Genomic DNA, 24,213 nt, shown 5'->3' on the forward strand with positions numbered 1-24,213 from the left:
CTCTCAATAAAGAATCAGGGCCTAGGTCTGCAGAGAGATTTCAGTGAGATAGACACCTAATGGCTACTTTAGGCACTTAAAGGCACATTGGAGACCTCAGAGTCCCAGATCAGTTTCCACCTAATTTTGAAGGCACACCCCATTGGCATGCCTAGAATGCCCTAAGGCCTGACAGTGTTTTTTCTCTTTCTCGCTGCTAAGTCCCAAGACTGCGATTCACAAGTTAGTTGTTCCCCAACATATCTTGACTGTGGAATGTTCTCATAGACCAATAGGCATTTTCAGAGCACACTTAAAGGTTCAGGTACCACACAAAACATGACAACTAGAAGTGATGATGCCTTCTTTTTATCCAATAGCTCAGACTACTCACTTGAGATATGAGAGACTTGGGTACAATCCCTCATCTGCCAAAGGGAATTTGCATTCAAACCACCTGGGAAAGTGCCTAACTACAAGGCTGGAGGTACTTCTGGGGTGGGGAAGGCACATTCATTTGCTCCTATTGAAGCAGTTCTACTTTGTGTAGCAGAATTAAATATTCATTAGGTGAGAAACACACATGCTTGCACATGACTGTACAGGCCATGTGCTTATAGAGCTAAGGGTCTCACCTTAAGTTAGAAGTGGGGAATCTTTATTTTTAATCCATGTTCCACTAAATATTTCATAATAAAAACCCAAATATTCAATGGAGTAGAGACTGGAACCTATGGGTCCTCTTCTTTCTGATGAGGGTCCTGACCACTAGGCTGGAGAGCCATGTGTATGTTTGACTTGTTGACTCCAAAATGGAACAACTTCAACAGTTGTCTTGAAATGAATGAATGAAAATGTCTTCCCCATCCCAGAATATCCTAAGAGGGCACTCACCCAGTATATTTGTCTTTGGATCTCCTCAGGCAAAGGACAAAACTGAATCTAGGTTTTCCAAATCTTGAGTGAGTATTCTAATAAACTGTTGGCTAGAATGATTGCTTCACCTCTGCCCATCTTTCAAAAGGAGGTATTGATCCCCTTCTAAGTGTCTTCAAGAAGCTACGTAGGCACCAAACTCCAGAAGAGGGCTCAGGGTTCTGAGTGGAGCAACTTTAGAGTCCCTGAAGTTTAGGCCTCCAGGTTCCTAAGAAGGATGAAGCTTAAGACATGTGTCTTTTCAGTATTTTCTATAGGTTTTAGGTGTCTCCCTTCTTTTGTAATTCCCTCTTTGAGGCTCTTCCCTTGCATTAATAGAGAGCCGTGGTGCCTACCTAAGGACTATAGATCACACAAGGTAGCTGGGCACCTACTAGCTAGGCATGGCAAAACACAAAGTCCTTTTGTGGATCTAGCCTTTCGCAGTGCAACTATAAAAAACAAAAATAGAAAACATGGTTTTCTGTCTTTTCCATTCACCTCTATTTCCATTCATCTCTATTCCTCTCCATGCTAATTATATTTGCCCTCAAAACTTTTCATAACAATATAACTCCTAGAGTTTTATTGTTAATCTTGTCATTTAGAAGAAAACATTAAAGAAAGCTTCTGCCCTGTTCCAATCTTCAGCAAACTTTCCATTTTTAACTTCCAAGAAGAAATTCTGACCTAATCTTTTGCATACTTTAGCAATACGCATTTTAACAAGGTGCCTTGGTGCTAAGGATATTTGTAAATAATGGTAAAATTTGACAGATTTCACAGGTTGATCATAGGGAAAATATCAAATTGCAAAATTTCCCTCAGCTCACCATAAATCTTTAAAATCATTTATACAGCCTGAACAAATGGTTACCAAAGATTATGCCTATTTTGTGATGAGAAAAAGCTAATAAAAATGATTTTCCTACCATGAACTTCATATTACTCTTCTACTGAATATCTTGTAATGCTCCCCTATAAAATTGACCTAATTAATCATACACGATTTCCATCACAGCTGAAATGCCACTAAACTCAACACTAAAACTATAAATCAGAGGAGATATAATATAGCAAGATCCTTTATACAAGTGTTTCAGTATTAGTCACGTAGAAGCCAAAGTATTTCATAATTGGGGTTAAATGAAGTGCCAGATCTCTCAGCATCAACACAGGGAGTACATGCTTACAGAATGCAGTGTGATCTCTCAGGAGTATTCGTCAGCATTGTGTTAATCATTATCAGGTATTTTAAACAATCTCCTTTGAACTGTCAACAAAGTTGACAAAACTGTATTGTTATGGAAAAAACAATCAGAGCAATAATGACCACAACTCACCCATCCCCAAATGTAGAAAACCTAAGAAAGAAGCAAATGAGCTCAAAAGTGCCTCTGGAATTTGTAGTAGAGATGGGCAAAAATTTCTAAACTATGTTTTAAGGAAAACCAGGGAAATTTTTTCACGTTTCCCTTGTTCTGACCACCCCTGGTTTCTACATTAACCTCTATCTCAAAAGAGTGGAGGCTGGTATGCTGAGGGAATAGAGCAGAAAGAGGTCTATCATCTCATCTTGTCCCAAGGATGTATAAAGAAAAGAAGCATGAATTCTCAGAAGTAGGGCTGGACCATCCTATATTGTTGTTCTGTTCCCTTCCTTGTTTACAGCAATCTCATAGCAGAAGGGACTAGAATTAATTCCTAAACAGCATCAGCACAGAATTTTTATTAACATCAGAAACAAATCAAATGCCAGAAATCAGTTTATAATCAGGATCAGGTTCCTAGATCTCTGTGAAGTCTTCACTGTGCTTGAGTTCCTACAGAGGAATTACTTAGCCTTGATAGAGAACTTGACACAAGAATCAGCAAAGCCTCTGTCAGCTTTGGCAAACTTACCTCACAAGTCTGGAACAACAAGCTGTCAACCCTGAACACAAAGGTGTCCATCTATCAAGTTTGTGTCCTCAGTACCCTCCTTTATGGCTATGAAAGCTGGGTCATGTAGTCTAAGCAGGAGCAGAGATTGAGCAGCTTCCACCTTCACTGTCTCAGAAAAATCCTTGGAGTCATTTGGAACAAACAGATCACCAACAATGAGATCCTTGAGAGGACTGGTCTACAGTCTAGGCAGACTACACTGGATGTTCACTGATTACCCAACATGTAACAGACCTTTCAAATCTTCCTTCATTGCTTACAGTAATGCCCAGGACCTTTAACTTTTCTATGTGAAAACATATTGACTCTAAGTCTCCATTTCCACACTGCCCTTTTCACTCCTGCTACTCAGTATCACTTCTATTCTGATTGCTTGCTGTCCACTCCGTGTAGTGGAGGTTTACCCAGCCCCTTGCCAATGCCTGTTGGAACTTTGACACTGCATCCAGCCACAAAGCTCCCTGATACGTTGTTTTTCCCTTACATGTTGTTTCAACTCATTACATCTAATGGGACATGAAACTGATCCCTCAAGAAGTCCAACCCCTACTCTGAAAGCTTTTATCCCTTTCTAAAGCTGACCTGCAGCTCACTATGATGAAGGGGTAATCAGTAAGAATTATGGGATTGCTTGCTGAGAATTGTACAGTCAGGAGTCAATGCTTACAGGTGAGGTACCTTCTTGAGCATGAAGCAAAATAGATGGGCTTATCAAAGACCCTGAAAACAGCAGACCCAAGGCAGGGCAACAGAATTCTTGCTGTCTTGCAAGTGGGTTGGCTGGGCCACCTGCCAACAACTACTTTAGGTGTTGCAATCAAGAACAATTAAAGTTGATAGCTCTTTTTACACTATTAAAAACATCAACATTTTCAGGGAGAAAGTTTCCTATTCTAGACTCATTTGCAAGTGACAAAACAGCTGAAACAGTTTGCAACTAGCACCCCAAAGAAAACCAACAGCTGTATATCTGGCCATATATGGAGTATTTTATCAATATGCATCTTATCTGTGGGAAGATTTTTCTCACTACACAAAGAAATGAAGTATTAGGTTAGAAACTTGACAGTATAATTTTATCTATCATTTGTTAACATTGTGGTGTTTCCACAACAACATCTCATAGGCACATCCAGCTAAAGAATAACAACTGCTGATTGTTCTGACAGAACTTGCAAATTTGAGACTTAAGAATCTAGTTATGTGGGAAATGGGTGGCCCCTGTAGGTCTTCATAAAAGAAGAGGGAACATTCCCCAAACTGCACTGAACTTGTGGAGACACCACCACCCATGTCCAAAGAAATCCTTTTCTAAGGAGAGAGGCTATCTTAGCTTTTTACTGATATTTAAGTTCCAAGTATGTGAACCTAGCTCAGATTCTAGTTTTAGCAAAGGCAGAAAAGTAGAGATAACGGAATCACTTAATTTTTTTCCTGGCAATAAGGCAGCTGGTATACTTTGGATATGGCCCAGGTTAAGTACAATCTGGTCACCCCAATTAAGGGAGAAGAATCTGGCCACATGGAGCGCATGCGTCAAGATTGTCTGCCAAAGGCTGTGCTCTGTGGCCAACTCAGTAACCACCCACAATGCAGAGGAAAGCCAAAGCTCCACTACAGCAACAAGGTCAACCAAGGTTTTAAGAAATTCAGCATTCCCACTGACATCTGGGAGAACCCTGCCCACATCTGCTGAGTCTAGAGAAGCCAGGTCAAACCTAATGCAGTCACCATAGGGAGCCACCAAAGAGCCCAGGCTGAGGCCCACAGGTGAGCCAGAAATAGAGTGCACTTCAACTTCCATCTGACAAGTGGATATGTAGCCACTGTGGGAAGGCTTGCCACTCACACATCAGGCTCTTCTCCCACATCACTGGCAAGCACCATTGACTGATTTCATTGAATTTCCTTTCATTTGTCAAGATATTGGACAGCCATGACTGATAGTGAGAAGATCAAGAAAAGAAGGAGATACAGGCAGAGGTATTAAAGGGAGTGAAATACTTCCAACCAAACTCCCCACTTCCACAGCTCTATTTTGGCTGCATCAAATCTGATTTCCGTTGTGTACTATACAGGAAGTAAAATCAAACATCATATTTTCTCTCAGGGTCTTCCTTGTGAAAATGGGTGGTCAGAGATTATGAGACAGTGTAACAATTATTATGTGCTTATTATTGTAGTGTCTCTATTATAAATCCTTTTTTGTGTGCTGGAGATATAATTTCTACTCAAATCACAATGAAATAAAACTTGGTTTCCAGCCTTGTTCAATGTTTGTTTTACAAAAAAGAAAAAAAATAATGAGATGATTCCTTTCTTATTTCAAAATCAGCGAAATCTTGGGGTATCTTGACTTTTTTTTTGGTCTTTTTTGGTTAAACTTCTAAATTTACACATACAGTACCAAGAAAAAAAATCTCATGTATCTGTTGGTAAAGTGGCATATTTCTTTATGTGTCTGAAGAAATAGTGTCTGACTGAGGAGCTCATTGCAAGATTTTCATAGTCACCACCTACCACAGTTCTGCCTGCTGGCCTCCCACAAAGTCAGTGGGCATTTTGAAAGCAGTATGTTCTATAATGTATTTTTGTCCAGCACATTTACTTTCATTTTCATGTTTCCCTTAGGTTTTTTTTTTACTCAGTGGATTAGATGAACCAACACTGATGTTAATAGAAGTGCTACTTCTGAATAACATTGTCTTGCTAAAATCTTGTTGTATAACAATGTTGTGCAAATGTCTGGTTTCTGTATTTTTTTTATAACTAGCAAGGCATTCAGTGACCAGCCAGATCCTTGCAGCATTTTATTGATCATGAGAAGATTGATCACACTAAGAATTATGCTAGATCATTCCCCAGTTTGTGTAAAAAGCTGAGGTATAAAGGAATGTAGTTTTATTATCCCAGGCCAACCCTATGTGGGCCTCAGGGAAAGGTGTGTTATGAGTAAGCAGATAGGAAAAGACTTGGGAAATGAATGGAGCCTTGGCTTTCTCCTCTCTATTGTGTCAGCAGCATATCTACTCAAATGGCTGTCTCATGAAGCTATTTTAAATAGATTTTCTACCTTTATGGAGAAAGCAATGGGAGTAAAATTCTATGGCCTGATTCTTTTCCTCTTTTTCTAGTAGTAGTATTGTTCATGAAGAATAGACTAGAGGCTGAAGGCTAAATATTGCTTTGTCTCCATTTGTATCAATTTGAGTTAATATTAGGTAAAACTCAAAGACAATGTATGTAACTCCAGTTCTTAGTTTTAATTCTAAAAAGTAAAAAGCAGAACAAACATATTAGACAGTCAGAACTGGTAAGAATATCTATAGATAAGGTTGGGTACCACTTTCTGTTATAAGACCAACTTTCCAGTTGCTTAGAACGTCACAAAATTTTTGCTATTAGGAGTAGAAACTTTCTATTTCAAATGTCTGTCTCAAGCTGGCAGTGATTTTGTTATGATGGCTTGGGTTGCCATTGTTCTTTTGTTTGGCGGGAGGAGAGATTTGGGAGTTGGGGATTTTTTCAAATGTTTTATTTCAGTAATTCACTCTGCCCATTTCTAAGTAAGAATTTAGGAGGAAGTGTTTAGATCAGAGACTTAAAAACTAGTAAACACATTTTTCCCGTTAGGCATGTTCTTAAAAATCTGATTAAATATATAACATATAAATCCTTAAATACTGCAGTTTGCACATGCTTGATAGAATTCTGCTGACCTGGAAATTAACAAATTCAATTTGTTCCAACCTAAACAGTTCAGACATATTGACTGGAATAAGCACTCTGCCTTCAGAAATCAAGGCATGCTTATTCCCGAACAGCTCATGGAGATAAACTGAGATAAGCATTCTGTAATGCTAGACACCAGAAGTGTGAGTGGGGATACCATCTCATCTGTGCTCTCAGTGCTCAGTGCACTGAGGAATCATCAAATGCCGAAGGGTAATGAACATGGTGCAGAAGGAAATATAATAGGTCCCTCAAAGTCTTTGAAGGACTGAAAGCACAGTGGACCAGAAGAATTGAGGGAAAGGCAGGTACACAGGGAATTGAGAAAGATTTGTTGAATACACTAGCAGAAAGATCTATAATCATTAAAATGCACTTCTCTGCAGTACCTGCAATTAAACCCGGATTCTTGAGTTCCTTTATTTGTCAGCATCAAACTGTAAAGCCAATAAGATAAAATACCTGTCTATGAGTGAGCACTGGTGGAGAAAGATTTCCTGTGGAAACATTGGTTTTTCGTGATGTAACTAAAAAGTGTATCATAATGCAAAAACTGAAGGGGACTGAATTAAGGTTGCACAGGGCAAAGTTAATTATGGCATTTCCTAACATTTAAAGGTTTGACTTTAAATAGCACAGGTTTTAAATATGTGTAATAAGATTAAGCTTCTCTTCATCCCATAGAATGTAAAATATCCACTGGCAAACATTGCTAAAATAAACCATCAGCACACACAGAACCAAATTGTAAACTTCTTGTTCACACTGGTCATCCATTACCCAGACAAGGAATCCCACTGGAGTCACTATTTACCAGTATGGGCAAACAGTTAACAATCTGGCCCATAATAAACCCTTCCTATTTTCTATTACTGGATAGGGCTCATCAGAATAGAATAACTGAGGTAGCTGATATACATTGTAAAATAAATCCATTATTTAGTGTGTGCTTTTGACAGTACTTTTGACAGTAGTGACATTGCAGATTTTCACTAACTTTTGACAGTAGTGACAATGCATATTTTTACTAATCTTTCATTTTTAAGTTGACAAAATAATACCAGAATTTATAAGGCATATATACTACTAACTTAACCAAATCTATAATAAATGGTGATATTGTGTCGTGAGACCTAGAAGAATACTGCAAAGTAAGGAAAATGTGGCAGTTAGCCCATCAAATGTGGCCTGATCATCATTATGTGTAAGTTTGGCAGCTACATCTGCATACTCTTACTATACAAAAATGCTACTGCTTTATAATACTCATTTGCACTGCGATATCTGAGGCACTAGCTCCATTGTTTTTGGTAATTGTTAAGTATGTATAAGACATTGCATGAAAAGTTATTGAATAGTAAAATATAACTGCTTCTGGTGTTCTGAACATGACAAAAACTGTTCTATGAGCAATGTGGAAGGTCATTTTGTGGCACATTATGTTCCTGATCTTTGATTATAGCCAAAGAGTTCTCATTGCTCTCAAAAGGGTGGTGGGGAGAGGGGAAGCTTTGTAAAGGTGCTTTTAAGGAACCTTTGCACTCCTCTTTTCCTAATCTCTTAAACAGACAGGTATCAAGACAAAAATTGATCTTGTTTGTACTAGTTGTGTTTGTCTTGGTAATTCTTGATCATTACAATCTCCTTTTGCTTGTCCGTAGCAGCGCACCAGCAGTGGTGGACCAGTGCTTCCTGGTCCTGGAAATTTCTTTTCTTTTACCACGTGACTCTATCCTGGCTGAACAAATCAGGTTTAGCACAATAGAATAAAGCAAAACTATTAATAGCAGGAATTACTATGGCTTTTATTTCCTAACTCTCCTTGCTATAAATAGAATATGTATTAATAATGCCTATAATTCCTCCATAGCTTAATACACAAAGGTTTGTGGAAAGAGTAATAAGGACTTTTTGGGTGTGTGTGTGATAGCTATAGGTTTCTACCCATGCATCAATTAAAAAAAATAGCAACAAATGAGATTTACAAACCTATTGACAAAACCTGTAGATTTATATGTATGTGTCTTAAAGGAACAGGAAAAGTTTAATAGGAGGTGGAAGGGATCACAAGATGTAAGATTACATGACATTAAGTACATAGAGGTGAGCTGAATATAGCTGCACATATTGACACATGTAGGCACCAGAACCATATGCTAAACTACATTTATCATTCATCTTTTATCATTTTCCTCTTTTATCTGATCACTGTCCCATCTCTCTTGGGGGGACTTAGTGCAACAACTTTCACCAGCCTTCAGTTTCAAAATAATTAACCTACCACAGACATGGTAATTCTTGTCCTCAAAATATGGTGTTTCTCCAGAAAATTACACTGCTCAAAAGTGAACTATGGGCAATAGTCAGTCTCAAATATGCAATGGTTGAAATTGCGATATTCACAATCCTGTAGGGCAAGATGTGGAAGTTTGATGGAAAGAAAGGTAGGATGAGGTTGTCAAAAATGTTCACATTTGTATTTTAGTCAATAGGAGTTTTGCTTTTGAGTTCAATTGGAATAGTTCTATACTGAATATTTTTTAAAATGCTATCATAAATCTTTACAGTATTTTTAATATAGTTGTGTTATGAAATACGTGGTACATATGGAATACCTGATGGTGTGTTGGGACATAATGGATTTATTAAAGTGACCTGTTCAATTCATTCTTGATTTTAATTTCTGATTTACATAAGTTATCTGAGAGCAGAATCAGACCCACTGAAGCCAATGGAGTACTTTTGATTTACACCTGTTTAATTGTGATCATAATCATAACCATTTTACTTTAAATAAAACTGATCTATATGGCCATCTACCTTTTATTATTATACCTTGCCTAGTGCTATGCATTGGATACCATCTTGAAAGATTTAATGCCGGATCACTACATTGTGTATACAATACATTTCAACACAGGTTAAATTCAATGTGCTAAATCTCTCCAACTGAATAACATCACCCTTATGTTTTAAAACATGTCAGTTTCTCTTAAACTATCATTCTTCTTTAATATTTAATCAGATCAGATAAATGTGTTTCATTTGGCATTAGCTGTGTGTCACAATAAGATAACAGACAGGAAAGCTAATAAAATTAATTGGTAAGGTTAACCAGATGATGTCTCAGAATGTATTCACTTTTAAGTAAAATGCATGACTATTTAAAGTAGATGTTGATTTAGTATTGTGGCTTTGTGCAAGGGACAATTTGTGAATGAAGGCATCTGAAAGAAAGCTTCACAAGCTTAAAGATTCGGTTGTTTGCTCTCATTTAATAAACCTCAGCTGTTTACTTTGTTTTTTTCTGAGACAGTTTAGAGTACAACATGATGCCAGTGTTGCCTCTGCTGGGTATTGAAGTGTTAGTAATGCAAGATGTAAAAGTGGGCTTGCATGAACTGTACACGGACACTCAATTTAGGATCACAAATTAACACTTCATGAAGTTCCTGGTTTGTAGGGTCACCCAGAAAGAGGGATTATCAAAAGCAGAAGAGATGAATCAAAAGTTGACCACAGTGAAAGGAGATTAAATATAGAGTTATTTCCCTACCCCCTTTCTTCCTGTTTTCTTTCTTATTTCAAGTCATTTAGTGACCTAGGGTGAAATTGACAGGAATTGACAACACACATGCTGTTGCTAGCAGCAGAGTCCCTGCAGTTAATCCCTAGACATGAAAGGAAGAAAAAAGGGAATCAATTGTTATACTCTAAACATGACATATGTAAAGATAATGGGTTTGATTTAGTAGAAAACGACCCCTTTCTCTTGCAAAAATAATCCCAGCGCTATGGTTCAGAGGAAGGGGAGGTGATTGCCTCTCCCCCGACCCCCTCCCCGTGCACAAAGGAAACGTGGGTAGATACCATTTTTATTGTTCTTCTGGGGTGGGTTTCAGAGCTTGCCTTAGCATTTTGAATGGCTAATTGAATCGGGGGCTGTTTTAATCTTGTTCCTGTAGAGGCAGCTGGTGGAAAGTCCCAACAAATGATTGCTTTGGCTTGGGGTTAGCCCGGTGCTATTACCCCAAGAAAGAGAAAAAGGAAAGGGGGAAGGGAGGTACGAAAAGGCGAGTTGGACTGAGTGATGCTTGGAGGGCGAACTCCCGTCTCTTTGGTGATGTTGTGTGCTGCCGTGCTGAAATCCACCCCTCCTCTGGAGCCCAGGCAGTGGGAAGAGTTGGAAGCATCTGATGCTGCCGTTTCCAGAGTGAAATTTCCACGGCTGGCCACGGAAAACAACCACCACACAAAAAATCCCTAACACAAATAGCCAGCAGAGAAGAAGATCCGACAACTCCCAGTCCAACCAGTGTCACCTAAGCAGACGTTGAACAGACATCTGCCTTTGCACTAACCGCACACAGGCTCACCAGCGCACACAAAAGAAACAACACAAATAAACGCCCGCCACACAAACCAGGAACTAGACACAGAGCCGGTACGAAAGAAAGAAATCGGCCCCCCTTGCTTTCTTCTTCTTCCCCCCTTCCTTCCCCCTCCGAGTTTTGCAGCGAGCTGGGGAGGCTCGGAAGTGGCTGGCAGCGCACAAGGCTGCTGCTGCTAGCAGAGGGCTCTACAGAGCTAGTCGAGGTTTCAGCACCACGGACGCTGGACAGCTCCCGGCACGCAGCGCAGCCGCCTGCCTGCTTCTCCTTCCCCTCTCCCCTCGCATTACTGTACAGCTGGAGATGCATCTAAATTAAGTCCTATTCAACAACAAGTAGATCTCTTCTGTCCGGGAGCTGCACTAGACTCGCCTCTCAATTAAACTGCGTTTGCTCCTCACGGAATTGGCCGTCAGGCGTAATTATCCCGATTTTTTTTCTCTCTCTCTCTCTCCTTTGCAGGAACGACTCTTTGGGAACCTGGTCCACCCAGGGATGTAAAACTGTGCTTACCGATGCATCCCATACGAAATGCTTATGTGATCGTCTCTCTACCTTCGCCATTTTGGCTCAGCAACCTAGAGAAATAGTAAGTAACAAAGACAAAAATCCAGGTTTAATGCAAAGACGGGGAGGGGGGGGAAGGTGGTGTAGTGTTCTTCCCAGCTTTATTTCAGACGTTGCATTGAGGGATTGTTTTAATATTGTAGTTTGGCAAAATTATGATCATCTCCTGTTCACCCCAGCAGCTCAGAGAAATGATTTCCACAATCTGTGCTAGAACTAAATTGTAGTCCATTTCAGGTTTCTTCCAACTCTCAATTTTCTAGGAAAAGGCTTCTAATTGTAATGCAAATGCATTGGGAACTTTCATATCGAGCCATTATCAACTTACAAGCTTTTAAAAGGATGTAAACCTCTCAGAGTGATGGAGAAGGTTTTATTATTGCTACTGGTAGGAAAACCCTAGATACTGTACTTAAACAGATTGCAGATCTGCATTGGACATTTTCAGCACAGGTTTTCTATGCTGTCTGTTGACATCTTGTAAGAAAAATAATCAAGCATGCATGAAACAGTGGGAGACATCAAGTGTATGAGCAGTCAGTCTAAGTATCATTGCATTAAAATAGTTGGAAAGGGAATATTTGTGAAGTTATCCCCAGAAGGGATTTCCTGGTTTTGGAAGTGTCTGATCAGAGACTGTTTTTACTAGTGAAGCAGAGCTGCTTGAAAACAAAGTGAATGAAATAAAATCTGACTTTCTGTCTAAAATCTGGCCTAAAAGTACATTAGTTTTATCTCATGTTTCAGTGACAAAAGATGTCTTGATAAAACATAATTTGCAATGCATCCCTGAGGCTTTAAACACCATTTTGGTAAATCATACAGAACATCCTTTCAAACTTTTAAGTCTACACCTTTTAGATTGTAGTAGCCTGTACCAGGTTTATTTCAGAGTGCACACACATGCACAAAATGAACAATATTGATTCCAGGGGGAATAGTTTGTATTTCACACAAAAAAAAGCAAATATGTCTTTCAAGGTCATCTATTGATTTTCAGCTGTAATTAATGAAGGAAAGCTCAATTAAATAATTCTAGATGTTCTGCTTCTTCATAAGGGGTATAAGATATTTTCTGTTCTTTGTATTGCCATTTTCCTATAAGAGTTGAGTCCCAAATAAATTAAGTGTGTGAGAATACTGGACTCAAGACAAAGTTATCAGAAGTCAGAAAGTTTAGTAATACTGCAGTGAACATGAATCAGATTTTTGGCCAAAATACTGAAAGACATTTAACAGAGTACAGTAAAAACATACTACTTGTTTATCACATTACTTTAAAAATATTTCTCTCCCCCAAAAGAAATAAGTATTCTAATTAATTTTAACAGCACAGTATTTAAAACCTGAATTTATGTTGTAGTCTCCCATTAAGTTATAGTATGACTCCTGTTCTTTACTTTACAAAACATTATGTAGGTGGTATAATACATTATTTTAATGCTACTAGGCCTCTGGGGACGATAATCAATAATTAAGGAGATCTTAAAGATGTGTATGGATCAGATTAGGAATGAAGTAGATGTCTGCTTGATAGGTAATAGTACTGAGGCTAGTTTTGACACACTGGTGTTTTATCTTTTTTTCTTTATATTGTTCTTTTTTGTTTTGATGTGCCATTTTAATTTCTGAAAGATGGTTTTCCCTCATAGCTGTTTATTGTAACCTACAGATCATGGAATCATCTGGTACACCCTCAGTAACTCTAATAGTAGGCAGTGGTCTTTCATGTTTGGCCTTGATCACCCTAGCAGTTGTCTATGCAGCACTATGGAGGTATGTAATGGATTTATAGGGTTGAACATTAATGCATACTTATCTGGATTTAAATTAGTAGCTAAGAGCACAATTAGTTACATGCTTATCTTCTTTATTTAGAAAAAAAATCTGCTTTTCATAAAATGTTGTGAAATGACCAACAACAAATTGACACCCCTAGTTCTTCAGACTTAATGATATTGCCCTGTCAGTGAGGTAGTCATACAACAAATAAGGATTTTTCGGGGTTCATCCACAAGTAAAACAGTTAAATAATGTTTACACTTGATCCATGGCCTATGGGCTATTTCCTGACCTACTTCTCCATTTACATTTGAACATGAAGTCTATGAGTAATAAAAAAGCTACATTTCAAAGTCACAGAAGTTCCAAGTTTTGGAGGTTGACAGATGTTCAACCTACTTTGCCCATTTCAGCTACATAATTCACTGAAGGGCACAAAATGTAGCAGTCTGCTTTTGAAAAACATGTTTCGGAAGGACTATTTGGCACAATCCAATATTGAACTTGCTTTATGCTTCCTACTTTCAAATCTTGTCTAGGAATATAAATGCAACTGAGAGTCATACAGAAATTTTATCTGGGTTGGGATTTAAAATAAAAGGATAAATAAGTGTGGAAAAAGAAGACTGAGAGGAAACACCTGATAAAATAATGAATAATGAATATTAGAGTGGGAGTGAGCTATTGGCTTCTGTTTGCCCTCTTCCATAATACAAGATAAAAAGACACGAAAAGAATACAAACTTATAAATGTAAAATTGACCAATGAAATCTGATGCTAACAGAAAGTACTGAAGTAAACAGCTTACGAATTTGACACATGCCCTCTCTTTTTCACATATATACACACAATTAGACAGATATTTAATAAATATACCCAATCTAGTTACATTAGTCAGTACAAATATATAAAACTTATCAATCAAAGTTTCCAGAGAAATATACATTCAAGAAGTTCTTCTCACTTTCCCCAATGCACAGTTGGTCAGGTACTTTCTGTGGTTATTCCTGCTTCTTCTGACATTTCTATCGTTGTTGGTAAAAGGCCATCAGGGAATGTACTAGTGTTGATTTCCAGTGTGACAACTTTCAAGCTGAGAAAAGAACTGTTTAAAATGATAAGGAAGGCCTAAACAAGGCCATGAGTGAGACACAAGAGAGGACACTTTAGACAGATATCAGGAAAAGTTTCCTTTCAGTTAAGTGTTTCAATTGTATAATGGTGATTGGCCATCTCCTCATGTTGATTATTTAAAGTTGGATTGAGCAAGCAGGAATGTACTTTAGTCAACAGACTTGCCCTGGGAGAAGGATAGACTATGATGGTAATCATTTTTTCCATCACTTATTGTTACATTTCTATGAGCATGGACATATCATCCTTGTGCATATTTTTATACTGCAGAAAATATCCGAAGTTTGGCTTGAATTGAAACATCACACAGAAAACATCAACAACTGTAGAACTGTGGTATTATTAGTTAGAAGTAGTGCTCTGTAAATAATGAATCTTTTGGTTTGGCCCCAATATGAAAAATCAGGGGGGAAATTCTGTTTGGATCTAATAAAAAAATAAAAATTGGGTTTTTTCCCCTCATCCAAATGAAAAACTAGAAAGCATTCATTTTCATTTCAGGTACTGTTCACAAAACCAAAGCATTAGGAATGAAAGGCTAGACACTAGAATAAGGTGCATTTGCTAAGTTTACATAGATTTTGCCTGGCTCAAAACACACTTGTGGGTCTCTAAATTAATAAGCATTATAATTACCCACATTTTGAAGATACCCCTATGCTTTGCCCAAAGCTCCAATATTTGATGTTGGGATCCAGTTCACTAATAATGAGCTAGAGATCGGTAGTGATGTGATTATATAGACAAATGTACTATTTTGTATTCATCTACAATGGCACATATCCCCCTTGCCATGATATCAGGTTTGGTCTGTACTCTTTTATGAAAAATGTCATGGCATCCTTAACTTAAATCAAGACAGGTGAGCAAAGAGCACTTCAAACAGATGCAGCCCATGTTCACTAGTGCCCTGAAATTCACGCATGAGCATACACCTAAGTGCAGATCAGCTGAGCCATATTAAGAATTGTATTAGTAAATTGTACAGTTTTCAGAGAAATTGGCATTCACAACCCCCATTGATTAGAACAGGCAATATAGGTAACCAGCATTTCTGAAAAGCAGACCAATGATATGCTTAGGTTAAATATTTGTCATTGCTTTAGTATTCTTTAGCACATAACATATTATGTTTTAATATGAGAGCATTCATGATTTATAAGGAAGTAGCTGATGAAGAATTTATACTTTGTTATCCCATCAACCATTTTCATAATACACTTGTAAAATGAATAATATGACAAAAGTTGGCAATAGAGACTATGTAATGCTCACTACTATAATTTACTCTATATATACAAAAATCAGCTATTTTGGGTATTTGCTTATATGAACATGAAGAACTTACTGTATTTCTGCTTCTGCACACAAATTATGTTTTAAATGTAGCTTAACTTCAAGATTAATGTATGTGTTATAATTACCCTAATAAAGTAAGCGTTTAAGAATGCACTCCCATGGTATAATCTACTAAACTACATCTTAATTATACATTGTAGGCCAGATCCTTTACTCATGTAAATCAGCATAGCTCCACTAAAGTCAATTACTGCAATGGAGCTATACCGATTTATGCCAGCTGTGGGCCTCCCTTTCTCTGAATATTCCCATTAAGGAGCAGGCAAAATAAACTTACTATTGATCTGAATTTATGCAGTCACATTATTATCCATATGATGTCATATAAAGAATACCAAATGATCTTAATGGAAACACTAATACAATCTTGTTTATGATGTCTTGAGACACTGAGAAAATCAGAGGTTATGTAATGTAAAAATAGCCTTTCCAAATGCTATGTTTATATAGTATCAGTTTAATAGCAAATTTACCTTTGACATTCTGGCAACAGAGCTCTTCAGCTTAAAGTATTGCCAGAATTCCTATGTATTGCATTAAAGTTTTATAATTGATCTGCTATTTTTATTTTAAATGGCTTTAGAAATGTTTTATTCTGTATTTTTCTATTTTGACAGGTACATCAGATCTGAGAGATCAATAATTCTGATTAATTTTTGCCTATCTATTATCTCATCAAATATCCTTATACTGGTTGGACAAACCCAGACACAGAATAAGGTATGAACAATTGTATTGATTTGTGTTTGAATATCTATTTATTTATTTGTGTTTATTTTATTATATTTAGATACAAATCCATCCTAACAAGACTGGAAAATCTTTGTGGTAAAATAGTAACAGGCAAAAAAATTATTTAACGTATGTCCTAATATTTTTCTTGCTTCCAAAAATCCCTTTTGGTACTATTCCTTCTGGATAAGCTGTGTTCTCTGTGGTAGACTTGTGTTTTATAACTAAATTTCAAAGCCTAAAAGTTCAAAGACATGAAACTTCAAAAGCACAAATTCTGGCTCATTATCATAGTTGTAATAGGATTGTGCTACAATGTTTTTTGTCTTTTTATTAACAACCTGACACTCCAAAGACAAGTTTAAATTGTTCAGAAGTTAAAAGTACTACTCTTGAAAATGTGCGCACTCACAAAATAATGTTATAGCAAGGCTGAAAGGGCACAATACAGATACATAATCATTCAAACTTGCTTGCAAACGGTTATAGATCAGTAATATACCTTATTTACTGTTGAACTGATGGTAATCACAGCAAACCTTGTTTCAGCCTGTTAGTGGACACGATCAGTATTTGTCCTTTTCTCTGAAGCAGGCCACCGTTACCAGTTGAAGTCCTTTCTATATTTTGGGTGATCACAAATTTCCAAGTGAAACCAGATAATTTTTCTGAGAAAAACAAAACAGTTGTTTTAAAATGTAATAAAACTACTCAAAAGGTTGAGAAAACATAATGTAATTATTGTGTGGGATTGTAATAGAATACTGTTAAATTTTGCATTGAACAGGAGTTGTCTTTAAGAAATAATACATCTTGTTCTTATAAAAGCAATACAGTTTGCTGAGCATGCAATAAATATATCATTCAACTATCAAATCACAATATATTTTTGACAAAAAACCTAAAGTTCAGGCATAATTTCCTTTAATCCGGCAGTTCCCAATCTGTGGTACACGTATCACCAGTGGTACGCAGGCAACCTGTCAGTGGTATGCATTAACAGATTTATTATAACTACTTTATATGATAAAAATACACTGGTGGTACTCAAGGTTGAACTGAAAAATTTGCTGGCGGTACTTAAGGTTGTATCATTTTAAATTGGTGGTGCACAATCTGTTAGAGTTTGGGAACCACTGCTTTAGTCCGTTCCTCCAAATTATTTATTCTTTTAATCTAATACTTAAGAAATTAGCTATATAACTCAATTGCTCCAATTCAATTAGGGCAAAATGGTAATACTTTGAAAAATATACCTCAAATATATACATATAAATTACCTTAATATATTATTATGAATTATTGTATAATTATCTGTTGTGGGTTTGCAGAAAGAAGCAATGCAACTATCATTGACTTTAACAGAAACTGTCCAGCTGCAGTTTTAAAAAGAATATATTCAAAATTGTTCAAGTGACTAAGGAGCCTAAGTCATGTTTGAAATGTGTTTCACTTGGAAATGTGTCACGCTTTCTAATCCAACTCATTTGAAAACCTTCACTCTACTAAATGACTCTTCAGTCTTCCCATTTCTGTTTTTCAGTCTCCAAAGATACTTGGATATTTTCTCAAATTCTTTTTGAAAATAGGAAAACCTATGAAATGGAATCTTCCGAGGGAATCAATGATGTAGTGATGTAGGCCTAACAAAATTTACATTTTAAATGCTGTGATCTTAAAAAAAAACTCAAATCAACAGAAGCACATTCTTCTCTGTACATTTCTACTCTCTGCAATCCATAATTGCCCTTGATACATCTACAGAATTGATAATAACAAGGGAGAATATTAGATGGATCAAGGGCCGAGCATGGTTCTTTCTTTAAAGCCATATTTCCTTTGTCACTTAACAAAATGGGTTTTAACCACCATGTCCATTTCCAAGCTCCAGAAAAGCAAGCTGTGAATATGTCTAGTATATGAAATTACTGTGAATTTAGCATATATTTGAGTCCATTTTTGAATGACTATGCCCTTAAGAATGTGGCTTGCTAGAACTTGGATTTGAATGAGTTATTTGTTCTTTATTTTCTATGTTAATGTATGGAGAAAAATATATTTTGATTTTTAGACCCCAGGTTTAGATTTCCACAACAGCTAGATGGGAAATATCAGTTTGACTTACAAAAAGAACTATATCTTTCCCATGTTGAAGAGGAAAGCCTTTTTGAAATTAATCTTTTATTTGAGTTGATATTGATGTTATTCCCTAAAAATTTGTGGAGTGGATTATAGATTTGGGTGGCAAATCCTAAAGTTCTTACCCAGGAGAAGAATTTATTTCAAGACTGAAAAATTGTTTCTTGGTGAACAGTCATGCTTTGGTATTTAAAAAGTAATTGGAAATATTAAAAAATGAAAGCACAAGAAGAATTTTTTCCATGTATTATAGAGATGGACTTCATTTGTTAGATTTGACTTCTGTTGTGTTCCATTTTCATTCTTGTAGGACCACTGTCACCAAGGTATCTGGGCATTTAATCAGTATCTGTATGCTCATTATGACTTCCACAAAGTTTGAGAATGTTTACCACATTTGATGTTTTGATTCAAACTGCTATACAGGCCAACATGTGATTTTCATAATTGGATATAGACCAGAAACAGGGTTCTGAATTTCTCTGTTTATGCATGTGCTTTATGGAGAATAAGAGGTTTTGGCCTGATGAGAACTCAGTTCTAATTGTAAATTGGAGTAGTATGTAAACTTAAGCAAAACAAAGATGTGTCCGCTACCGAAAGAATATCTCTTCTTGATCTACAGTTTGTATATTACTCTCTTTGCTTTATCTAATTCACAAACCAGTTTTGATTTCTTTACGAACTTCGAGAAATCCCTGCTCCTGTAAGAAAGGTTCTGTGCATTCTGTGGCAATGTATGAATAAATTTGGCTCTTCTGCACTGCCAAAGTGAAGGTTATTAATTCATTTTTATTTTTTGTTTGTTAAATATATCACAAGTATTCTGCAAGTTAGCTCTAGCAACCGTATCTTAAGGATGATTGTATCTTTTGTGGTTTTATATAACTTTCATATGTTCATGAAAAATTAATGAGGACTAAGTGAGTTTGAAATGCTGTACTTTCTCTATTTAAAGTAGATACTGTCTTTTTTAGTAAAAAAAAAAGGTCATGATATTTCCTTCCAGCAGAAATGGACACACTGTGTACAGATAAGGTTCTGCAGAAGTAGCTTAAAGTCTTGAAAGCTGGTAGAGCTTTTAAATTTCAAATACTTGAGGTTTAAAGGCAGAATTTCCTCCTTCTCAGTATGTGAACTAGTTTTTTTTTACTTGAGGTTTCAGACAATAGACTTGAGGTCTAGGCCATAGAGCCTTTTAACTTGTTTTAAGATATTTGGTGCAAGCAAAGGATGGAACCTATTGGAAGAGCTAGACTGGAATAGCTTTTGTCAGCAGAAAGTCATGTTCTTTTATTCCTTCATAGCTGCACAGGTTATGCACTTTATTGAAAGACAGAAATGAAAAGTGGCTTGCTTTCTTCAATGTGTTTCCAACAAAATTTCCAAATAGAGAAAAATCTTGTTGAAATTCTCTTAAAGCATAAATCAACTTTTGATACGTTGTTCTATTAAGCCCATGTTTAGGTTGTTGGAAGCTGTGGTTCCCCACCTGCTTTGAAGTTGATTAAAATTTCCCTGATGATTCTTTGTGAATATAATCAGAAAGGCTGGATTAATGTGTAGGAAAAAAAAGCGCATGCCTAGGGCCCTGCGCTGCAGGGGGTTCCAGTCCTCCCTCTTATGGCAGCAGCACGAATGACCCCATTCACCTCCCTTCCCTTCCCATCCCCTCCACCAGCCTCACCACTGTGGTGGATGCTTCCTGGTGGTGGCTCCTAGCCCTGCTCCCTGCAGGGTCTTGACCAGCCTGGGGCCTATGAGTTTGTTTACCTAGGGACCACTAAAGGGTTAATTTAGCTCTGATAATCAGTGTTGCAGATGGAGAAAGATAGAAAGCATGTTGATTTATTCTTAATACTTGGATACTTTTTTCTGCAAAGTAGTGTTTTTCCTAGTTAAAACTATTGTTTAAAATAGTAACTGCATTATTTTACTTTAACTTGGGAATGTCTGTAATAGGATTAGAATTCAGAAGATCAACACAATCCTGTGTTTTCACTTTGTAGAGACTGCCATATTTATTTTAGGAAGTATAAGTGATTTGAGGGTCTGAGTGTATCATGTAAATAGTTTCACATTATCCATTTGTTGTTACTTCCTATGCAATTGAGAAAGATGGGTGATTGCTTCTGTACATGGATAACGTTACTTAAAGCTAAAAATCTCAATTATGCTCCAGCCTTAATTTAACAAGTGAGATTCTTTTCTCTCCAATAAGTTATTGGGCCTTAGTATTGGGCCTTTTTTCTTTCAGTATATGCACATTTGAAAATGATCATATCAGAAACACTATCACTGTTTCATTAACAGTTGTTTGTAAATAACAACACATTAGCCATTTGAGGTAAATAAATACTGTTTGCATATTTTCCTTGTGAAGAAAACAGGCCTAAATAAAGTTTAAAATAAACAGCAAGATACATCCTACAGATGGGGGGAAGTTAATTCTTTTCTCTATTATCTGTTTCTGATTTTGTTAGCACATAGAGCTTGTGTGGGGGTTCTTGAGAAATAGGTGTCTTCAGGAGTGTATGTTCTTCCCTTCGTTCACACTTGCAGATTCTGTTAACTGTTTTAAGGGTTATGTGTGCCTATCAGGGAAAGAGACTCTCTCTCGGGGCAGTATGCTTAATATTCTGTGTCACCCTTGTCTAATTGTAACACATATTTGTTATGCTTCCCGTTATACCATTTTAGTGATAATCCCTTCTTTGCATTCATGGTTTTTAATTCAGCCATAAGAGCTGTTCCTTATTAAAAGTTGGAGCACATTGGGGGTGGAGAAACAAGGTGGCAAATTTGAATAAAATCTCTTTGACTACCTAAAATACAAAGAAACCTAATCAGCAGTTCCTATAAACTGCTTATGAGGAATAAGGATAGCTTAATAATCAAGCAAAACACCCCTTACATTTTGCAGGTTATTAATCTGTAATTTGCATTAGATGTTTCTGAGCAAATGGTCAAAGTAATCCTATAAAATTGCTTCTTTTTACAAAATGAACGTTCCCATCCACCTGATAAAGACTGTCCTACATTTGAAAGCTTATCTAACTCTATCCCAATAAAATATATCACCCTAAGAAATCCTTACCCCTCCCATCCACTCTGGCACCTGGACAAGCAAAGAAAATGAAGGGAAAAGCCACCAGAGCTATGGGTTCCAGTATGGGATGTCCCTATCGTACTCTCTAAAGAAGCTCCTTGGGTAATTAAGTTTGCACAAGGTTTAGATTAGCATTGGAAGCAGACTCCCCAAGGATTCTGCCCATAGCCGTGTAAAAGGCAGGGATTTCTTAGGGTAATATCTTTTTATTAGACCAACTATGTAGTTAAGATAAAGATAGAGAAGCTTTCAAATGTAAGACATTCTTCATCAGGTCTCTCATCACAGTAACTCAGGCACAGCATAGTGAAAAACAGCACAGGGGAGCACAGTCTGAGAGAAATTCTCAGGAGTAGCAAATACACAGTGTGTGCATTGGGGACACAGTGGGTGTGTTTCCACATGCATCAAGCCAGCTTAAATTTGCTGCACAATAAATTACTGTGCAGTAAATGGGATTAGGCCAGCATCTACATGTGCATTAAAGCATATTAACTCTGTGTGTGGAAAGTCAGTCCACACAGGCAGTGTTACTGCACAGTAAGGCATCTACATGTGTGTTATTGAACAGTAACTGATTTTTGCACGTGTGTTATTGCGCAGTAACAGTATTGCGCATGATGCAGGTCTCAAATTTATGCTCAAGTCAGTGTAAGTAACCATATTTACTGCTTAGTATGGGCATACATGTGTAGATGTATGCAGTAAATGCACATGTGTAGATGTACCCTTATGACAGAATCATTAATTGTGATGAAAAGTACATAGGAGACAGTGACCACGGGTGCAAATTGTGCCAGGTCAGCCTAACCCCTGCCTGCCTGCTGCCTAGCCACACAGCTCTGCACTTTCAGCATTCTCATGCCCCAGCCAGCCCCTCTACCACCCAGAATGGCCACCCAGAGCCCAGGGCTGACTGCCTGAGCCTGCTGCTAACCTGTGCCTGCTCTGCCCAGTTCAAAGTGCTGTTGTCCCAGGGGCATGTGTAGATACTGCACTAAGGAGCAGGGTACTCCTGCTTGTGCAGCTCCGGAGTTTATCCCTTCTCATGAATTGCATGTGTAGATGCACCCGCTTAAGCAGAAGAAAAGAAGGTGGTTACTGGGAGGAGGGTCATTTGCACCTTTCCTGTGTGGAAAGAATTTAGCAGTTGCATAAAATATAATGTGCCATGAGCCTGATACCATGTGGTATTCATGCTCTTCTAGCAGAGTTAATTGACCCATATCTGCCACCTCTTTATGACAGTGCCACATATGGTGGAGTTAGGAGAGCCAATTTCAGCACATCTAAAAAAACCTCAGGGGAGATCTCACAAGCAGCTGGGACATACAGAATAACTGTTCAAACAGCATTATGGTTGTGTTAGAAAACAATGTAGTAGTAGGTAATTTACAATTGAGGAAGTAACATTCCATAACTCACATCTAAAATTGGTGTCATTTAAGCTGTGTCTCCCATCTGCACAGCCGAAGATCTGGCCACAAATATCTTCCTGTTCTTGTCAACACCATGATGCTATTTTAACTCCTTCCCTGCTGATTCTTACTATTGCTTCTTTGTGGAAGCAGAATATGGTGGGCTTCTTTGAAGGACAGATACAACTTGTCATTAAACCAAGTGAGATCCTTTAAGAAAGGACAACCAGGTACAATGAGCAGTAGGTAGTGTGCATTTACCACATGTGACTGAATTCTGCTCGTTCGGGAGCTGCAAACCAGTTAACTACTATGGGGTCCTTGGCAATGAATAAAAAAGTAGGTCTCTTTAAAAATACTGCTTTACCACATCAAACTCTGACTAAACCTGTTAATTCAGGAGAACTCACTCTCTAATCTTTGATTCCCAGAAGAGTCTTTGGAGAACAGATCCTTTTTACCCAAGATCAGTAAACATGTTAATGTTAACCAGTTTCAGAGGACACTGTAACATTGTTTTTGAGAACACTTGTCAGTCTTTTACTCTAAATGTGTCAATTTTACCAGTCAGTTTGGGATTTCTTAAACAAATTACTTTTTTCACTTTAATCATGTTACAGGGAAAAAACATAATGAAATTAAGAAAAAGTAAGGATTATCTACAATGCTCAGTCTCCTGTTATGAACTTTGGCTAGGTGTTCTGAAAAGCTGAATCAAAAAGGGAAATGCCCTTATTTCAGGCATCCTAAAATGTTATCATCATTTACCCCTGAAGAATACAGGGTCACATCTTCCATAACAGTTGGACATTACTTTTTGCTGTTCCTGAAATTGGAGTTTCTCCTTCTCTGTTCTTCAATTGCTTCCTGTTCTCTGGAAGTCATCCCCACAACCCTGAAGAGAAATAGCTCATCCCCACACAAACACCTGTTTGTGTCATTTTAGGCAATCTGTTGATGATTCAAATAGCTATATCTGGTTTCACACCTTCCTTCCTTCCATTCCTTTTG

At 37.3% G+C, this 24,213-nt stretch overlaps 1 protein-coding gene across 3 annotated transcripts in view; it reads left to right on the forward strand.

The window, feature by feature from the left end:
• ADGRB3 (adhesion G protein-coupled receptor B3) overlaps nt 1-24,213 on the forward strand; it is a 706,322-nt gene that overhangs the window by 557,421 nt on the left and 124,688 nt on the right. For all 3 annotated transcript variants that reach the window (XM_090034594.1, XM_090034587.1, XM_090034599.1), the window contains 3 exons: nt 11,424-11,550; nt 13,201-13,304; nt 16,422-16,524. In XM_090034594.1, the coding sequence (XP_089890720.1) occupies nt 11,424-11,550; nt 13,201-13,304; nt 16,422-16,524 (334 nt within the window). The remainder of the gene's footprint in view (nt 1-11,423; nt 11,551-13,200; nt 13,305-16,421; nt 16,525-24,213) is intronic.

Source organism: Crocodylus siamensis, chromosome 1 (genome assembly GCF_052110815.1).
Source record: "Crocodylus siamensis isolate JL-2025a chromosome 1, ASM5211081v1, whole genome shotgun sequence".
Classification (NCBI taxonomy): domain Eukaryota; kingdom Metazoa; phylum Chordata; order Crocodylia; family Crocodylidae; genus Crocodylus; species Crocodylus siamensis.